The 18,655-nt window shown below is 48.3% G+C and overlaps 1 protein-coding gene across 2 annotated transcripts; it reads right to left on the reverse strand.

Annotated features, from left to right (window-relative positions):
• Nucleotides 1–583: 583 nt before the first annotated feature.
• GJA5 (gap junction protein alpha 5) lies at nucleotides 584–18,095 on the reverse strand. 2 transcript variants are annotated; one of them, XM_034989848.1, is made up of 2 exons: nucleotides 17,974–18,095; nucleotides 584–3,700 (listed from the first exon to the last, which is right to left on the reverse strand). In XM_034989848.1, exon 2 carries the CDS (start codon nucleotides 3,666–3,668, stop codon nucleotides 2,592–2,594), a length of 1,077 nt encoding a protein of 358 aa, XP_034845739.1. In that variant the 5' UTR covers nucleotides 3,669–3,700; nucleotides 17,974–18,095; the 3' UTR covers nucleotides 584–2,591. The 2 variants fall into 2 exon arrangements, with proteins under 2 accessions (XP_034845739.1, XP_034845740.1); XM_034989849.1 differs by lacking the exon at nucleotides 17,974–18,095 and adding an exon at nucleotides 3,972–4,325.
• Nucleotides 18,096–18,655: the final 560 nt, after the last annotated feature.

An 18,655-nucleotide genomic window follows, 5' to 3' on the forward strand; every position in this document is an offset into this window, starting at 1 on the left:
GTCCCCTTCCAGTGGTTTTGTCATATGTTTCACTTCCTGGAGCCTGTGGTTCTTAGAATTGATAATTAATGAATTCCCATTTAATTCTATTCCAGTTGTTTGCTCTGTAGTAATTGGAGTTAATTTGACCTGAGTTAAACTGACCACCTTAGGTAGATGTGAGCTCCATAAGGGGAAGTTCTGGAATCATCTCTTGACATCCCAGGTTTCCAAATACTATGTATTCAACACAATAATGAAAATAATAAACATAATAATGACAACAATATCAACGATTACCATTCAGTGACATACTGTTATTTCCCAGGCACTCCGATGAACTCTTCACAGTCTCTCATTTAACAACCCAACGATGTAAATATTCTGAAGCTCAACTTACAGATGAGAAAACCAGGGTTCAGAGATTAAGTAGCTTGCTGGAGTCCAGCTGTAAATCAGCAACTGGGATTTTTAACCCTTGCATGCCTGACTCCAAAGCTGTTTGCATTACTGACTGATGGGTGGAGTCTGAGTGCTTCCCTCCCCCACCAAGTCTGCCATCCTTCCGTGGTCATGGCATGAAAGGACACAAAAGAGAGATAGATGCAGGGCCAAATTTTATTAAGACAAACTACGCATATTATTTCCTATTTCATTCCTGAAAGTCCCATCATCAAGGACTGATCTCATAGGATTTGTAATCCAAGAACACTCATTTCACAAAACAAACCCGTTTCAGAGATGGAGGGAGAGTCTTTTTGTTATTGTTATTTTGGAGAGAGAGAGTCTTAATGCTGCTGCCAGAAAAAGTGTCTTCTCTAGGGACCTCGGATGACCAGTCATTCTTCCCTAAATGGCGTCCCAGTCAGTCCCCTCCACCTCTCTATCTTCATCCTTCTCTCCACGCACCGATAGCAGCCAAACATCAGCAGAGGGGCCTGGAGATGGAAGAGGGGGGCGGGCAGAGGCTGAACTTCCTTCTGAGCCTTCACCCTCCTCTGCCCCGACCTCTCATCTGCGTAGGCCAATGCCACTGGAAACAGTGAGGCTCAGCCCCTCTGCCAGCATCTGGAGGTGAGGACAGGAAGACACAAGTTCCTCTAAGGCTTCCTTTCCTTATTTCAGACTCCCTTCCCCTTCACCCACCCTGTCAGTGCGCGCACACACACACACACACACACGCATGCATACATTTTGAAAAGTAATCATCTCCCTATTTGTCTCAGTATCCAGTTCTGAGCATCCTTTACCTTCATCCAAAATGGCAACCACCCATTACAGATGGACTGAACAGAGAAACCAGGCCAGTCCCTGGGAAGGCAGGGCTTTTCCACAGTCCTCAGTCACCACTGCTTTCCAGCTGTCTCGTTAGGAGCACCAGGGAGACATAGGAATCTCTGTGCTCTTAAATGAGGCCCCTGACAAGAGAGCTGGAGGTTCCCTTACTGCTTCCATGCCCATGCTAAGCCCTCCAGGGAGAGAGAGCTCTGGGGGTTCCATAGCTGTCATCACACCTCCTCTTGGCACTCTAAGTTGGCAGTCAGAAAGGGAAATAAATAGGAGGGGAAAACAGTTTTCCAGTATTTTCTCTTTTTTTTTTATTTTTATCTTCACAGCAGAATTATTTTTTCCCAAAGGGAATCTGAGAAGCACAATGCCCTCTTTGTTTTAATAAGACCTAGGGAAATTCCAATGGCCTTCGTGGCTGGTGATCTGGTCAGGATCTGAGAGAGGATGACGGCTTCTTGGGCACTCTGGTCGATAAGGTCTTTAGGGGAGCACTGGGTGAACAGCCAAGGGAGGAAGGGATGGGATGGTTTCTATCATCGGGTTGAGCTGTAAAAGAGCCGCAGGATGACAGGTGGTGGCAGGGATTCCAGTGGAGCCTGTGTATACAGTCACTCCCTGGGGGAGCTTGCACCCCCATGGGCTAGTTGTCACCCTGGCAGAAGTAAAGGTTGCAGCATCACTAAGGTGGGACATTTGCCAGAGGTACATACCAAAGCACTTGTAAAGTTGAGGCTGCTGGTCAAGTTCCAAGGACCTCTTTTTAAGTAAGACTGGGTAGAGGGAGGGCAGCCAAGGGCAGCCCAAGGCCGCCTCACTCCAAGGTTTGACCCAGGGGAGACAACAGATTCAAGAGCACATCTAATGTAAGGTCCTTGATTGATGTTCTTTATTGGCTGGGAACTTTGGGCTCTTCCTTGCAAGAAGGGTGATCAGGTCAAGGAAGCCACAGGAACTTGGAGAACCCATCTGGTATGTGGCTGGTATGTAGAGAGCCATTCTATCCTTCTGGCTATCCATTCCAGGCTAGATTTACCACTGTTTCCTTTTCTTCCTCTACCCTGTTGACTGAGGAATCTGAAAGCCTTCTGTGTACACTGTAGAGGATGGGAAGGGACGGCAGCCTGGATGGGTAGCCATGTGCTGCCTGCACTCCCAGAGCCCTGGTCCTACCTTCTGGAATAAATGAGCAATGCCATTGAGACCTGAAGCCCAAAAGGAGCAGAGCAGGTATGAAAATGAGAGATGGGGTCGGCAGGGACACATCTTCCCTCTCTGAGCTTCCTCGGTTCCCACCTGGTCCTGGTTCCCCCCCCACTAGAGGGTCACACTGATAGGTCATCTGACCTGGCCTTGCTGCTGGCCTTGCTGAGGCGGCGCTTGTCGCCCTGATAGCCTTGGGGCAGGCGGTGACCTGGGGAGGCTCCATTGGGTACCTCAGGCTTCTGGGCATAACGGATGTGAATGAAACCCTCCCCAGGAATTGGCTCCTGGCCTTGTACTTGCTCAGTGGCCAGGTTGTCGGTGTTCTGCTGGGAAGCCATCTTGTTACTGAAGGGATTGAAGAATTTCCCCCCAGGGCCATTCTCCAGGCACTGATTGAAGTCAGGAGGTGGTGTGCAGTTCTGGACTATGCCGGCCGAGGGGCCAGGAAGCTGACACTCAGCCATGTCCTGCCTAGACTTGACAAAGCGCTGTCTGATCTTCTTCCAGCCCAGGTGGTAGAGCTCAGCCAGGCTGAGGAAGAGGGACAGTGCAGCCACAGCCAGCATAAAGACGATGAAGACATTCTTCTCTGTGGGCCGGGATACGTAACAGTTGACGGGGTGGGGGCAGGGACTCCTGCGGCAGACATGCAGGGTGTCCAGGAAGATCCCGTAGAGGAAGTACTGGCCCACAATGAAGGCCACCTCCATGGTCGTGCGGATCAGGATGCTGCAGACATAGGTGTTGAGCAGAGTGCCCTGGAGGACAATCCTTCCATTCACTTCTTCCCAGCAGGACAGCTCTGCCTTCTCGGCCACTGCGTACTCATAAGAGCCAGTGCCCCGGACCCCTTTGGCCCTCTCAGCCTCCCGCATCTTCCGCTTCTCCTGCATGCGCACCGTGTGCATGGCATGGCCCATGTACACCAGTGATGGTGTGGACACGAAGATGATCTGCAGCACCCAGTAGCGGATGTGAGAGATGGGAAAGGCTTGGTCATAGCAGACGTTCCCGCAGCCAGGCTGCATGGTATCACATTGGAAATCTGCCTGCTCATCCCCCCAGGATGACTCGGCAGCCGTGCCCAGCACCAGCATGCGGAATATGAAGAGGACGGTGAGCCAGACCTTGCCGATCACTGTAGAGTGCTTGTGTACTTCCTCCAGGAACTCTCCCAGGAAGCTCCAGTCACCCATCCTGGCTCAGCAAGAGATGGCCACCAGGACTTCTGCAAATGGGGCAGAGAGAAAGAGAGTAAAGGAGAGGGATGCTTCTGCAAAGTCTGGAGGCTCTGGGATTCCACTGATCCATTCTTTAAGAAAGTGCAACTCATGAGCCAAATTCACCTAAAAAGTTCTCTTTTTTCCAGGCCAGCAAAAGTAAAAGGAAATAGAAGATTAAAATTGGTCATGTTAGCAAGATTAGAGTGTGATTCCCACACTTGAATGGATCTAGAAATCAACTGAGGAGCGTGTTACAAGTGGGTTCTGTGCTGTTACCTGCAGAGAGTCTACTTCGAGAGGTCTGGGGCTGCCCCTGGGCCCGGGACCTGCTCTGAGCAGCCTGGGTTATTCTGAGGCAGGCAGTGCAAAGACCATGCCTGGAGAAACACTGGTGAAGCAGGAGGACACAGCACTGCTCCCTGCTCTCGTGGGTCTGGCCGTGTGCCTCACTGAGTCGGCAACCTTGTCTGTAAAATGGGGATGGAAAACAGCTGCATCAGAGTTTTGAGGGTTAAATGAGGTGAGGTACGTGATATGTTGGGAATCGTAACTCAAATGGTCCATATGTTTGAATGGCCATCAGGTGAAAAAGAATTACTTTGGCTCCAGAAGGCGGAACTGGGCAAAGAGGAAGGAGTGAGGGTGGGGGTGGCGAGTCTGGCCTCTCAGAACCCATCCTCTAACCTTCAGAACTGTCCCCAGCTGTATCAGGAGATGGCGAACAAAAAGGTATGGGGCTACACCAGCTCTGGGTGCTGTGGATGAGGCTCAGGTTCCCGCAGCTGGGAGGCACCTGGCAATGCCAATCTCCCACACCTCAGTGCAGTGCAGCCATTCCAGGGGTACGGCTCTTGGTCCTCCTGCAGAAGGTCCCCATGCACATCCCTGCTCATCCAGAATAAATGCCCCAAACCATTATGTCCCACACAGAACCTTCTCTCAGCAGGCCCTTTCCTGCTTCTTCAACCTCATTTCCTGTCTTCCCCATTCATTCCTTTTGTTCTGCCATGTCACATCCTGGAAGATTCCCAGACGCCCTCTTCCCAGCCACCTCCTACATGCCCCCTCGCCCTTAGCTAAATCCTTATTAATCCTCAAAACTTAACCCAGTTATGGCTACCTCCAGCCCTCCCTGCTCCTTCAAGCTGAGCCTCATCAGCTCCTGTGGTGGCCCTAGGGACACTCGGTTCCCTCCTAGCACTTGCCTTCTTGTTTGCTGCCCTCTGCCTGTCTGTGTTCTTCTAGTAGGGACTCCTTGAGAACAGAGATTGCCTTTTCCTCTGTATCATCATTACCTGGCCCAGAGCCTGGCCTGGAATGCGTGCTTAGTAAATCTTAGTCGAGTGAATGAAGGGTGGCAAACTCTGGTATGGGAAATCAGTTCCCTATTCCTTGCCTGCTTTTCACCCATTAGCAGGGTGAAAAGACCAGATTTCACTTTCTCAGTCTCCACTGCAGTTAGATCTGGTCAGCCAGGTATGGTGAGAGTCTAATGTAGAGGGAGTGCTCTAGAAACAGTTTTTCCAGCCCCCAGTAAATGGAAGGAGCCTCACTGGAGGTCCCCCCACCCCCACCATCCCCACTACTTCCTGCCAGTGGACAGGGGCTATTTGAGCCAAGATGTGTGAAGCTGTCCAGAGAGTCTCAGAAATGCCAGCCAATGGCCTGAAGCCTCTGAATCAGCTCTTGCATCTTCTACCTCCAGAATTCTTATTTGATGAGCAATAAATGTCCTTATGGCTTAAGCCTCTAACCAATCCTAATCAACAGAATGACAAAAAATAAAAATAAAAAAAGAAAGAGAGAGAGCTGAACATAAATATTCCCTTCTTGTAATCATAAAACCTCAAATCTAATGAGATCTTGGCGATTGTCAAGTTCAAACCTTGACCTTCACATCTTTGCTGCCAATATGCCCCTGGTTCCTATCTGAACATTCTTTATGCAAATGAGGAAGGACAGGGTGGAGTGCCATATTTCATGGTGCAAGCTTCCTTGACTCCTGAGTTGATACCTTGACAGAGACCAGCCTCCTGCCCTGTCTTCTCCGGGGCCCCCATTCCCCAACCCTGAGAGTCCACACATGAGTGGAAAGGGCCTTATCTCTGTCCCCTTCCATATCAAAGACTCATCCAGGTCTTGAGGCCTTTCCTCTGGTTTGTGATCAGACACATGCCCTTTCCCTTAGGTAGTGAAGGGTCCCCTTCCCTTAACCTCCAAATGTGGAAAATTGTGGAGCGTTGGCTCAAAAGGAAAATGGCTGATTAGATAAGAGTTCGAATGGTCTGTCATCTCTTCTAGGCACGTGCATAGTGTTCAGCACCTTCAGGGTCATCCACACACGTGCAGGGACCAGGATGTGCTGAGTGTCTGAGAGAGGGGAGGGGGAGAAGGGGAGGGAGAGGAGAAGCAAAAAGAGGGAAAAGACAAGCGGGAGTTGAGAATGAAAAAAAGAGAGGCCATGTAGTTGTTAAGAGAATACAGTTTGGGGGTAGCTAAGTGGAGTTCAAGTCTCTATTAATATCGCTGAGCTTGGAGAAGCTACTGGATCTGTATCTCAATTTCCCTATCTGCAAAATGAGGATACTGTTATTTAGCTCATCCAGTGTTATGAGGTGATGCATAAAAAGCACTTAGCACAATGCTCAGCATATAAGAACTAAAGAATAAAAGGCAGCCTTTACTAGCAAGGAAAGTGGTGGGGGAGGACAGGAACGGAGAAAGAGGGAGAGAGAGAAAGTAGAGAGAAGTGCATTACAAAGAAGAGAGAAACACATGGAAGAGCAGAAGAGGAGAAAGTGAAAGGGAAACAGAAATAGAAATAAAAAAGAAACAAAAAGAAAAAAGGGAAACAAATGTCATATTCTTCCAAAATTTGGGGCAAGTTTTCCAAACTGTCCTCAATCCCTGAAGACTTTTCCCTTGATCTTCTGACTCTGCCACTCATTCCTTGCAAGTCCCCCAGGAGGTCTAAAAATAGGGTCAGGCAAAGAATGTGACGCTTTGGTCTGGTCTGCCAAGACGGCTGACCCCTTCACTTGTGGTGCAAGGAATCCCACCTGGAAGAAGGAAAGCACGGGTACAAAAAAGGAACATCGTGGAAGAGGAGAAAGACAGTGACGTCAGATAGGCTGCTTCATGGGGGGGGGAACAAGAGCGACTAGCAGATGGGGTGGGGGTGGGGCAGACCCTGAGCACCCTGGTGGCAGCAAATAGGGCACAGGACAAGTCTCATTTGTGACTTCCTGGATGACCCAGGCGAGGTCAGAGAAACTTAAAATTGCTACCATGTACCAGCTGCTCAGTTTATAATGTGAAAGTCAGTTTCCCAGCTACACTGGGTCCCTTCGGGTCCCCCACAACCTCAGCCAAAGAAATATGTAGATTAGATACCCATTGAGTTTACTGGGTGTAGAGCATATAAAATGCTTTGTAGATTATTATCCGTTTCTTGGCAGGAAGTGTGTTAGGAGGGGCAAAGGAAGCTGCCCGTGCCATGAATAAATTCTATGAAATACAATGGTAATATTCTACCTCACTGCTTTAGCTGTGATCTTCACTGGCTTCCCACTGCTTATAAAATTGAGACTCTTTAACTTCTACTTGAGATCCTCCACAGCACAGCTTCATCCTATCTTCTTCCCCGTTCCTCTCACATACGCCATACTTAGGCTACATGACTCCCCATACACGTATACATAGCCCACACCTTCTCACCTCTTTGTCTTAGCTCCTCATACCTCTTCTACCTACAAAGTCCTTCTTCCCTTTCATTCATCCATTTAATATGAGTGGTTACCAGGTATCATGCAAGGCACTGACGACACAGCAGTTAAAAAGACAAACAGGGATGCTTGGGTGGCTCAGTCAGTTAAGTGTCTGCCTTCGGCTCAGGTCATGATCCCAGGGCCACTGGGCTCCTTGCTCAGCAGGGAGTCGGCTTCTCCCTCTGCCTGCTTGCTGCTCCCCCTGTTTGTGCTTTCTCTCTCCTCTCTCTCTCTCTGACAAATAAATAAATTAAATCTTAAAAAAAAAAAAAAGACAGAGTCCCTGACTTCACTGAACTTAACTGCCTTTATATCCCTTAACAAAGGGGAGATATCAAATACATGGCAATAAAGCATGATGTGTGTTAACATTAAGGAAGTGCTATGGGAATACACAGCAGGAGGTTGACTCTGGCTTAGGGGATCAGGCCTCATTAGGTCAGGGCCCTCTAAGGAGCCCTGAGTAATTGAATTCTACAGCCTTTTGCAACTGATACAAGTTCTGAAATCCCCACGGCAAAAGAGATGGTCCCTAGAACCCGGATGAGGACATCCCCACTCTGTAGTTTCTTCACTCCAAAACCTTCAGCATCTTCTTTCAACGTGTCATATCCTGGGACAAAACATTTGGAAGAGTCATCAAGGAACTTGTTTGGTAATAGTGACATGGTGCTTGGATAAGAGGGAAAGGGCCAAAAGAAGGCTTTGTGTATAGTGAGCATGGATCATTTTATTCCCTTGTTTTGTGTATTATATGACTACAAATAAAATTCAGGTACCTACATTTCCAATCCAATGTTAGCATTGTTGCCTCCCTACACAGCCAAAGTTTTCCAAGAAAACCAACTTAGAGCAACCTAGGTTAACATAAACTCATAGCTAGTACCTCCTCCTCTGACCCCACAGATCTAGGTAGAAGGGGAGAAGTCTTTTCTCAAATTGATCTCAGCCCATTTTGAAGTCTCCTGAGCAATAAAGACTCCAAATTACTGTTCAGCATGTAGGATACATTCACACTTATATGTTGCCTTACACTGCTTTTCCAAAATTTTCTTTCTATCAGCCAACCCACAGGTACTTATTTTGAGTCCCTGCTATGTGCCTACCACTATTCTGGGTACTGAAAATAATATCTAAGGGGCACCAGACCTGGCACATATTATGCATTCAATGATATTTGTTGAATTAATAAAACCAGGCATGATTCCTGCCCTCAAGGATTTAACAGCTTTTCCTTCAAATGAGTAATAGACTTCTCAAAGTCAAAAGCCCTGTCTTCTACTTTGTCTTCTTATTGCATTAGGTTCTCACATTAGGTACATAATAAATGTTTCCTTAATGATGGAAAAAAAAATGTTTGATCTAGAAGTAAGATTACAAAGTGATCCTAGGGAGGCTTAAATCTTCCTTCTTAGGTCCAACAATAAAAGAGAAAACCTTACAGGGGCACCTGGGTGCCTCAGTCAGTGTGGCATCCGACTACTGATTGCAGCTCAGGTCATGATCTCAGGGTTGTGAGATGGAGCTTGTGTCAGGGTCTATGCTAGGTGTGGAGCCTGCTTAAGCTTCTCTCCCTCTCCCTCTGCCCTACCTCTCTTTCTCTCTCGCCCCCTCTCTAGAAAAAAAATAATAGATAAAACCTTATACAGTTCAAGATGTGCTTCTCCTCCCTTCTCTTGCTGACCCCAAGAGGGTGGGACCATATTTGTTTCGTTCATGACTGACTACCTTCAGGACATATAGACACTCAATTTTTATTGTTGAATGGAGGAATCCTCATAACCAGTTTGTGGGGTGATGGTTATTGCCTCCGTTTTACAGAGAAGGAGACATCTACAGAAGGTAAGAGATTTACTCAAAGAAATGAAGACAAATGGAGTTAGAACCTAGACCACTCCATAGTTTCTGATCAAGTTTGGGGCACTCCAGAAAGTTTCCCTCCATCTTCCTTCTAAGATTGGAGCCCATCAGTTCTTGCGTCTCTCCACTTTGGAACTTCAAAAGCTCCTTTGCACCATGGGGCAGGGAGTTATTTGAGACATGACGGCCATCTAGTGATAAAGCCTGGGGTCAGCTTTTAAGCAATCAAGGAAATAATTATGATGCTCCCACTGGGTGGGGTGCTGAGGGGATTATGGGAAAGTACACATCAGTTCACCTTCACAAACACTTACTGAGTGTCTGCTTATGCAATAGAAGTTAGGGATCCAAAGATCAGTAAGACTCCATGTTAAAGGAACTCACTGTCCAGTGAGGGGTACAAACACAACTAAACGTGCAAATATACTGGGCTTCCCCGAAGAGACAACCCTTGAGTAGGAGTTAGGGGGGGAGGTGAAGCTTGCAGAGGCGAGGAGCAGGGTAAGAGGGGAGGTACGGGAGAGATGGGGGCATTCCAGACAAAGGCAACCACATGAACAAATCCACCAAGTGAAAACCAGCATGGTTTTAGAGGACAATGAGCCGAACAGGGAGGTAGTCTGCAGAATAGGCAGAGGCAGGTTATGGAGGGCTTTGGAGGCCATGCCTCGGAGTTTAGAGTAGTTCTCAACCCCTACAACAGACCACGTTCAGTACATGACTTGTTCCTATGGGCAGACCCTAACGGGACACAGTCCTCAAATGGGGTGGGGACATAAAGCACTGCACAGTCAATAGTCACTCTGCTTGTGGCAGTCCCTTAGTAGTGGCTGCAGCACAAACTAGGTAGGCCGCCGGTGACAGGTGCCACCCTGCAGACTGCTAAAATAGCACCCTGTCTCTCCTGCTCAAGAAAGCACATTGCAAGGGAGCAAGAAGCTACCATAGGGATACATTGAAAATTCTTTTCCTTCTATTGATTCTAATTCTGTCCTCCGGAGCCACACATAACAGCCTTTCTAATTTCTGTGTCCCCCACCCCCGCCCTAAGTCAGCAGCTGGGCCTCGGACTGAACTGTAAAACCATTGGGGTTTCAAATACATAATGAGAACAATTGGCTCTACTGGCTGTGTATTATCTCTCCAACCTTACCCCGAGCTCCGTGAAGACAAGGCCCATATCTGTTCATCATTGGGTCCTCCTCCTAAGGCCCCCTGCCCCCTCTTCCCTCTTAGTGCTTAAGATCGTGCCTTGCACCCAGTAGGTTGATTCGTGCACTTTTAAAAGTCAACAGCAGTAAATGAATTACAGCATTCAGTTCACTCAAAACACCTAATGCCAGTAGAGGGGCTCCCTGGGAAGTGGCCTTGGGGCACCTGCACAATGACTGTGGTGACCAGAACACCAGGGAAACAGAAGCCGCTGAGCCTTCCTTCTGCCGGTGACAGAGCCCTCGGCTCAGCCGAGCAGGACTGGATGGATCTAGAGCAGAGATGCGATCGCTCACCGTGGACTATTTCTTCTCCTCCCCACAGATCACTGGGGCACTCGCTCAAGTTTGTCAAAATTAGATTATAAGACCACTCCACAGAGTCTGAGTCTAATTCCGGACAAGGACACATGTTCTGTACATTATCTAACAGATCTCTGCTTCTCGGTAAACGTTGTTATTCACAGTAATAATAACAGCCCTCTGGGCCCACGCTGCAATTCGGCTCATCACACAGCGGAATGTGGCACACAAGCAGGGTGACTTGCTTCCCAATTAAGAGAATTCTGTTGTAAAAGGACCCAAAGGGCCTCACTTAAAGGATCCTTGACACAGTACCACATCAGCGCAGCTCAGTTCAGAAAGTGCTTATTGAGCTCCTGGGCTATGCCAGACATCAGAGGTGGCTTTATAAAGTAAAGCACCAGGTATAACATCATCTCAGAACTCTTTTGTACCTTATTCATTAATACACGTCTTTCTGATTTCCCCTCCCCCCAATAGTTTCTCACTAAAATGGAGAGAGACAGGGAGGATTGCATAAGAAAGTGGTCTTGATCTTCAGCTACTTCAGCAATCTTTGATATCCTTGGAGATTCTCAGCTCCATTTTCTAGTTTACCTAAAGCCACACAACAAGAAACTCTGAATCTAGGTGATAATGATAATAATAAAATTAAGTTATTGAGACCTTTCTATGTGCCAGACATTCTGCAAGTTTCTTGATATATTTTTTCTCATTTAATTGTCCCAACAACTTGAGCAAGGAGGGATCATCCCCGTCCCCTTTATACGGGGCTCAGGGAGGTTGACTGAGCAACGTACACTCGAAGGGGACTTGCTGGTAAGTAGTGGAGTTGACACCAAACCCAGCTCTGGTCTTCTCTGACAGCAATACGCCTGCCTTAACAACTGTGCTGGATCCCATCTAAAGTGGCTGGCCACTTTGACGTCAGGTGAGTGCTGCAGGGATGTTTTCAAAGTGACTGTTAGAACTGGGAGTTGATTTGTAAGTGCTTGGGGGTAATTCTCACATTTAGAATTTCCACTCTTCTCCTGACTGAGGTTTGGGGTAGCCTCTTCAACCTCAGGGGAAACAACCAGGCAGCTAATACAGCTACAGCTGTTGAGCTAGGCCGTGTGGGCAACTTTCTCAGAAGTCCGGGGCGGGGCTTCCACCCCTGAACCTTAATCACTGAAGAGAGGAGAGGAAAACAGAGATGAGAGAGAAGCAGGAGACAGATGGAGGAGATGAAGTGTCACTTGAGTTTTTCCTTTGACTCCAGCCAATGGCAGATAATTAACCTCTCTTTTAATTTTATTATTTTATTCTAGCAAGGACAGAGTGGTCTGCTCAGAAACACTCTGCTGGGAGACGGTTGTTTCAAAGCCAAGGAGGTGGAAGGGAGGAAAGTGGAGAAGGAGAATTATGCTGGGATAAGTAATTTTCTTATTAAATTGTTGGAAGAAGAAATATTTATAAGAAGTGGGTGGGAGGTGGTGGCAAATGGAGATATTTGATTACAATGAAATATTGGGAGGTCTTTATTAATTACTCCCAAAAGGTTGACTAAAACCCATGCAGTTATTAATGAAAATTATATTTATGAGGCACTTAGGTTTCTTTATTATTTCCACCATTTGTCATAGATTCATAGTATGGCAGAGCTGAAAGGAATCTAGACACCAATCAAAATCAATCCCTTATTTTTATACAAGCTGAAGACCAGGGTCAAGAGAAGTTAAGTAATAGTGATAGCAGATAACCACTAAGTTGAGTGTTTTCCATGTGTGAAGCATTTTACAACTATACTTTTAACCTTTATATTAATTCTGCTAGGAAAGTAGTTATTATCTCATTTTACAGCTGAGAAAACTGAGGCTCAGAGGTAGCAAATGCTGCATAAGGGACTTGCAGCTGGTCTGCCTGACTCCAAAGCCTACCTTCCCACTGTGTTTCTTTCTTTTTTTTAAATTTTATTTTATTTATTTATTTGCGAGAGAGAGAATGAGAGACAGAGAGCACAAGAGGGAGGAGGGTCAGAGGGAGAAGCAGACTCCCCGCTGAGCAGGGAGCCCGATGCGGCACTCGATCCCAGGACTCCAGGATCATGACCTGAGCCGAAGGCAGCCGCTTAACTGACTGAGCCACCCAGGCGCCCCCCCGCTGTGTTTCTAAAAGGGAAAGAAAATCAAAGAGACCCTAGCCCTGATAACTGGTAACAAACCTGTGACTGGAACTCTGTCCAGTCTCTGAACTCCCCGAGCAGGGCTTTTCCCACTCTCCCGTAAGAGACCCAGGGTTTTTCCTTTGAGCCCCTGGCTTCTTGGCTGGCCATCTCTTGCCTATGCTGTTCCTAGAATTAATGATCCCATCGAAGCCCTCAGCCCACAGTGGTCAGGATTCCCAGACTCTTCAGCATCTGCCACCATTTGGCCAGAATTCACATATAGAAAGTTATTTCCTTTTTTAGCCACTAAGTGCTCTTGGCTGCAGCCGTGTCTAGTGCTGGGTTTTCGGCTGGCCAAACAACAAGCTCTGGTGTTCCATTGATGTCAAATCATAACAAGAACAACTGAAACAAAAATAGGAGGTGGGCCTCGTGTTTCCTAAAGAGTAGTGGGATTCGAACCCTGCCTTCACTCTCCAGTTGTGTGTCCTTAGGCAAGTCACTCAGCCTGTCCGTTTCCTCCTCATCTGAAAAAAGGGAATGTTTACTCATGGGGATTCAACAGTCTGCGGACGTGTGGAAGCGCCTCAAACGGTATCTGGCACATAGTAGACACACAATCAGGTTAGTTCCTTGTTTTCTTTTCTGACATTTCCAGTAAAGACTCCTCTCAAGCATGATCCAACTAGCCAACCTGATACAGAATTTGGCAGTGCAGCAGGCTGGTTAGAGTAACCCAACAAGGATGCTCACGGGCCACCGGGTGGGGAAGGTGAGGAAAACAAGGGCGATGGGAAGGATATCAATTTCTCTGTCCATTCGTTATTTCACTAGACCCTTGGGGGCAAGCATGGAGAAGAAAGGAGGTACAGGGTCCCACTGAGATCAGGCCCCTCTCATTCTTGTAAGTGGTTCACCCTAGTTCCAGACTTTTCTTTAAGTCAAACCTTTGGGCCTGGAGATGGGCTCCGTATGAATCCACATTATAAAATGTGTGCTTCATGTAATTCCTGCCTTCTGAAAAGCTGCAGCACTTTTGAATCTGATCACCAACCAATCCAAAGGCACATCCACAGGTTAGGTTTGAAGCTGGCTCAGTTCTACTTGGAAAAGAAATCGGTGACCTGTGGAGAAGGGCCATCCCGATCCCTAACCACATCCGCCCTCTCCTGAAGTTCCGAATCATGAAGATCCCCGGACGGATTAAGATCCTGGAAATTATCTGTGAACAAGAGCCTTGAAAGAGAGGCTCTTTCGAGTCCCAGCTGTTTCTCCGTGACTCTAAATGAGACATTCCCCTCCCTGAGCCTCAGTTTGCTTGCGTGTAAAAGAAAGCAGTTGAGCTGGATGTTTGCTAAGTTAGAACATCTGGGGAGTTTGTGACTTGACTTGACCAATTGCGATAGTATGGCAAGTTAGTGGCAAAGCCAAAAAGCAAAGCTAGATTTTCTGACCCCCAGCTTAGAGGTCAGCAAAAGTAGTCCCAGAAAAAAAAAAAAAATCTGTGGTCATAAAAACCAAGCAGTACTTTCTCAGAATTACATGTCATGGTGAGACTTCACTGTGGGAAGGCTTTTACATCAAACGAGATGTAGTTCATAGAAATGGGCTGAGGACCAGGTAACCTGGATTCCACCCTATTGTTCTATTGTTCATTGAGCACTTAATATATAATAGCCATTTTAAATACAGTTTCCCCCACCATCCAAAAAAGTAGAGTATTCCTATGAAACCATTTGTAAGCCAAAATGGTGTAAAGCAAAGAAGCAATGACCATTTCATAAAAGTGAAAATCCTCTTTCAGATTTCCATCAGTGAAAACAGGTACTATAATGTAGGTCTTTTGTAAAAGTCCTGAGGGGCACCTGGGTGGCTCAGTCGGTTAAGCGTCAGCTCAGGTCATGATCCCAGTGTCCCAGGATTGAGCCCCATGTCAGGGGAGCCCTATGTCCTGATTGAGCCCCATGTCGGGCTCCCTGCTCGGCGGGGAGCCTGCTTTTCCCTCTGCCTCTGCCCCTCCCCCCACTGTGCACACACTCTCTCTCAAATAAATAAGTAAAATCTTAAAAAAAAAAAAGTGGCATAAAGCACATGTTGGATAGTGGGGAAATACGTACATTATTTTATTTAATCTTCACAAAACCTTACAAGGAAGGCATTTATTACCCTCTTGGCAGATGAAGAAACTGAGGCTCAGAGACATTAAAGAATTTGCCCCAGGTCACACAGCTGAAATCCTAACCCAGATGTTGACTCCAGATGCCCAGGCTCTTCCTTCGGCCCAATCCCTGAATTAAACTCTAAGATCCCTCTATGCTATTTCAATACCTCTGATTCTGAGAGCTCCTGACTCCCTTATGAAAGTGAGTGGATCGTTGAAGGCTGATTTTTTTTTTGCCCATGATTTGCTACTATCCAGAAACAACTGAATCACAAAGTGGCATCAAGCTGTCATTCTCCAAGAATCCGTAGCTTCTGACTATAGAAAGGGAATCGGTTTCTTTTCTAGGAGATTTGAAGCTTTCCTGGAAAAATGGGCGTCTCTCCCCTTTGGTCAGCTTAATCCTCGAGCCCAAGGTGGGGCCAGCTGGCCCAGAGCCTGCTAGAGTCCCCGGTGGGTGAGGTCTTCCCTGAGGCAGGGGGCAGAGCCTGGGCCTTGGGTCTCGCTGGCCTGAGGACTGCAGGTCTCCCGACTGATCCAGGCAGACAGTCTCCCTATGCTGCCTTCACTGGCTACACTGGGATCAGCCAGTCCCCAGGAAGCCAGGCTGCACTGTGGTAGCCCTGCTGGCTGCCAGAGCCCAGAACCCTCCACTGCATGCACCCCCAACAGCCAGCAGAGACGATGAGGGGCAGGTGGGCAAGTGAGTGTTCCTGCCAGAAAACCAGATCGTGGAGATACTTAAATGGAAGAAGCAGGGAGGCCTGGGGAGAAATGGAGGCTCAGAAAACACAGCTGAGGACGGAAGTCAGAAGGGGCCTAGGTATGAGTGAGCAGAGCAGGATGTTCTCCCAACCAAACTGAACTGACTCACTGTGTCATCCCTCATGGGTCACTTTCCTTTGCTAAGTGTTGTTTTCCCCACTAGTGGAAGAACCGGACAGGCAATCTAACAGACCTCTTCCAGTCCTAATGGCCTCGGATTTTTGGTCGGGATAAGGGGAGGGGACAGGAGTGAGGCAGCTAGGGGACAAGAACAACAACCGGTTTCAAGAGCCCAGCAAGAACATCCATGGGGTTCTAAGGCAGTGGCAAAGCAGGGCAACATGACGGTGTTACGGCTGTGGCTTGATGAACTTCATGTGTCTGGGTGCAGGGATGGCCAGAGGGTACCAGTTTGGAAGCCAGGGAACACAGCTCTGGGTTTCCTCTGCCATGAGCACTGTGGTCAGGGGACTGCTCCTTGGCAGCTGCTGAGTGAGGTAAAGACGTGGTGGGACGGCCAGGGGAGCAGGCTCCAAAGAGCTCCGCTGCCCTGGGGAAACTGCCGGAAGGTGGAACGTTCAGAGCTGTCCCTAGAGAGCAGTGAATCAGGTTCTTGGGCTGAGCTAGGGCTCTGGAGGCTTTGGGTGGAAAAGATGAGGGCCCGCTGATATGAAAGTCAGGCTGGGGTGCCTATAAGTACCAGCTCGTGTCCCCAGTTGTGAGCCATGCCACCTGGCAAATGAGGATGCTACACCTCCACATACTGGCTTTTGTCTTCTCTCCAGTTTTGCTATATATCTCTTGGGTCTCCTGACTCCCCGTCCAGTGCTCCTCACTCTGCCCTTTCTTTTCTGCAGCCAGTCAGACCCAATGTGCCAGAGCCTTGTGAGACGCTGAGGAGGAAAAACCAGGAATCCCTCCATTATGACAGCATACTGGGAGGGGGAATCTAGTTAAAAGTGAGCAACGGCATAGTACAGATGTAAAATCCTTGTGATGAGCTTCCCTTTTTCATGATTCTCAGGTATATTTGAGCCTAAGGAATCATAACCTTGTACAATGTTACTGCTGAATGGAACTGGAGGGATTCTTCTACTTCAAACCCCTCATTTTCTTTCTTTCTTTTTTAAAGTAGACTCCACCCTGGAGCAGACATGGCCCTGAGATCAAGACCTGAGCCAAGATCAAGAGTGGCACGCTTAACCAACTGAGCCACCCAGGTACCCCACAAACCCCTCATTTTCTAGATGAGGAAACTGAGGCCCAGAACAGGGAAGTGTCTGGCCCAAGGACACACAGCCACTCAGGGCACAAGAACCCAGATGTCTCAACCCCCAAGTCTGGGTTCTTTCGCCACATGCTCAGAAGAGAGGTCAAGGAGCTGACAGAAACCTTTGTGCCCTGCAGCCATCTACCTCACCCTGTACCCAGGAGGAAAGGGGACCTTCAGTGGACACCTCTCCCCACTTCCACTCTGGGTCTTCACTAGCCTCTTTCCTCTGACAGCGACAGCGAGTGGCAGGCCAGACTGCTCGCAGCGCACAGCGGGGACATGATACTCTGCAGGAAACTTAAGCAGGGAATATTTTTAAACCACCCAACATGCCGTAGGGGGGAAAAATCAAAGCACTCCCCTGGATGCTGCGGAAAGCAGTTCAAAAAAGATTCCAAGCCTAGAGGAAGCACCATAAAACAGTGATGGTTTTTGTTTGTAAAGGACCAATTTCATCTTAACCAAAGTTCTTGGAAATGAATCGCTGAGCTGCTTGGAAGATGCCCCTGGAGGGCAGCCACTCTGCCAGAGGTAGACCAACTCCAAGGGCCCTCCACTCACATTTCTACAACTCCTTACAAATCAAGTGAGTAATTTATCTGCTGCTTCACAACGATCCTCCTCCATATATCCCAACCTCACCATCGCAGGGACTAGTGATGGGGTAGGGAATAAGCCCCCAGGTACAGAGAAGGAGCTTTGTTGTTGTCCAGCCTGGAACTCAAGGCTCTCTCTTCTGGCTCCTTCCCATCAACTGGTAGTTTCATCTCTTAAAAGCCAGGCTATCCTTACCTTCTCCCGGGTCCTCCTCTCTGGAATTTCACGGGCTTCCCAGTCCTGGGTTCCTGGCTGCCTCCTCCGCTGCCCAGTCTTCCCCGTTCTCACTCAGCCTGTCAGTTGCTCTCCCACCCCCTTTTGACTCCGTGTCTGTCGCCCTCCCTCCTCCCACTTCTTCCTATTCTTTAGCTCTCCACCCCCTTCCCCCCAGGTCCCTCCCTCCCGGCTCTCCCTCTGCTCTTAGAATCTTTCCTCACTTCAAAAGTTTTCTTCCCTCTAGCCCCCTGCAGTCTCTCCTCACCGGGAGAGAGGAGACGGAGCCTTCCTCCTTCCCTGCTGCCCTCCACTGTCATTGTCGCTGCAGTCCTGGCGCCCTCCCTCTCCTTCGGGCGGGTGACACACAGCCTCCCTAGTCTCTGCAGAGCCTCCCTGGGATCCTCTGGCCAGGGCTGTCCTGGGGCATCAGGGGAAAACTGGCATTACCCAAGAGGTCTCTCTTGTCCATCCTTTTCCTACTGTCAGAGAAAAAGAGTGCTCCTTCATGGACAGGTCTTTTGGGGACTTCCACTATGTCCCCAACAGTGAGCCGAGCATCAGCTAGCCTAGGAAACAGTCTCACAACTCACAAGCACCAGCACCCAGAATAGACACCAGGGGTGACTGGAAAGCTCCAAAGGACAGGGAGAGGGCACTGCCA

This window comes from Mirounga leonina, unplaced genomic scaffold, assembly GCF_011800145.1.
Source record: "Mirounga leonina isolate KUSES-001 unplaced genomic scaffold, KU_Mleo_1.0 Mir_493, whole genome shotgun sequence".
Lineage (NCBI taxonomy): Eukaryota > Metazoa > Chordata > Mammalia > Carnivora > Phocidae > Mirounga > Mirounga leonina.

Bases quoted from the DNA above. Each gene is read 5' to 3' on its own strand.
- GJA5 (XM_034989848.1), bottom strand. From the start codon at position 3,668: ATGGGTGACTGGAGCTTCCTGGGAGAGTTCCTGGAGGAAGTACACAAG.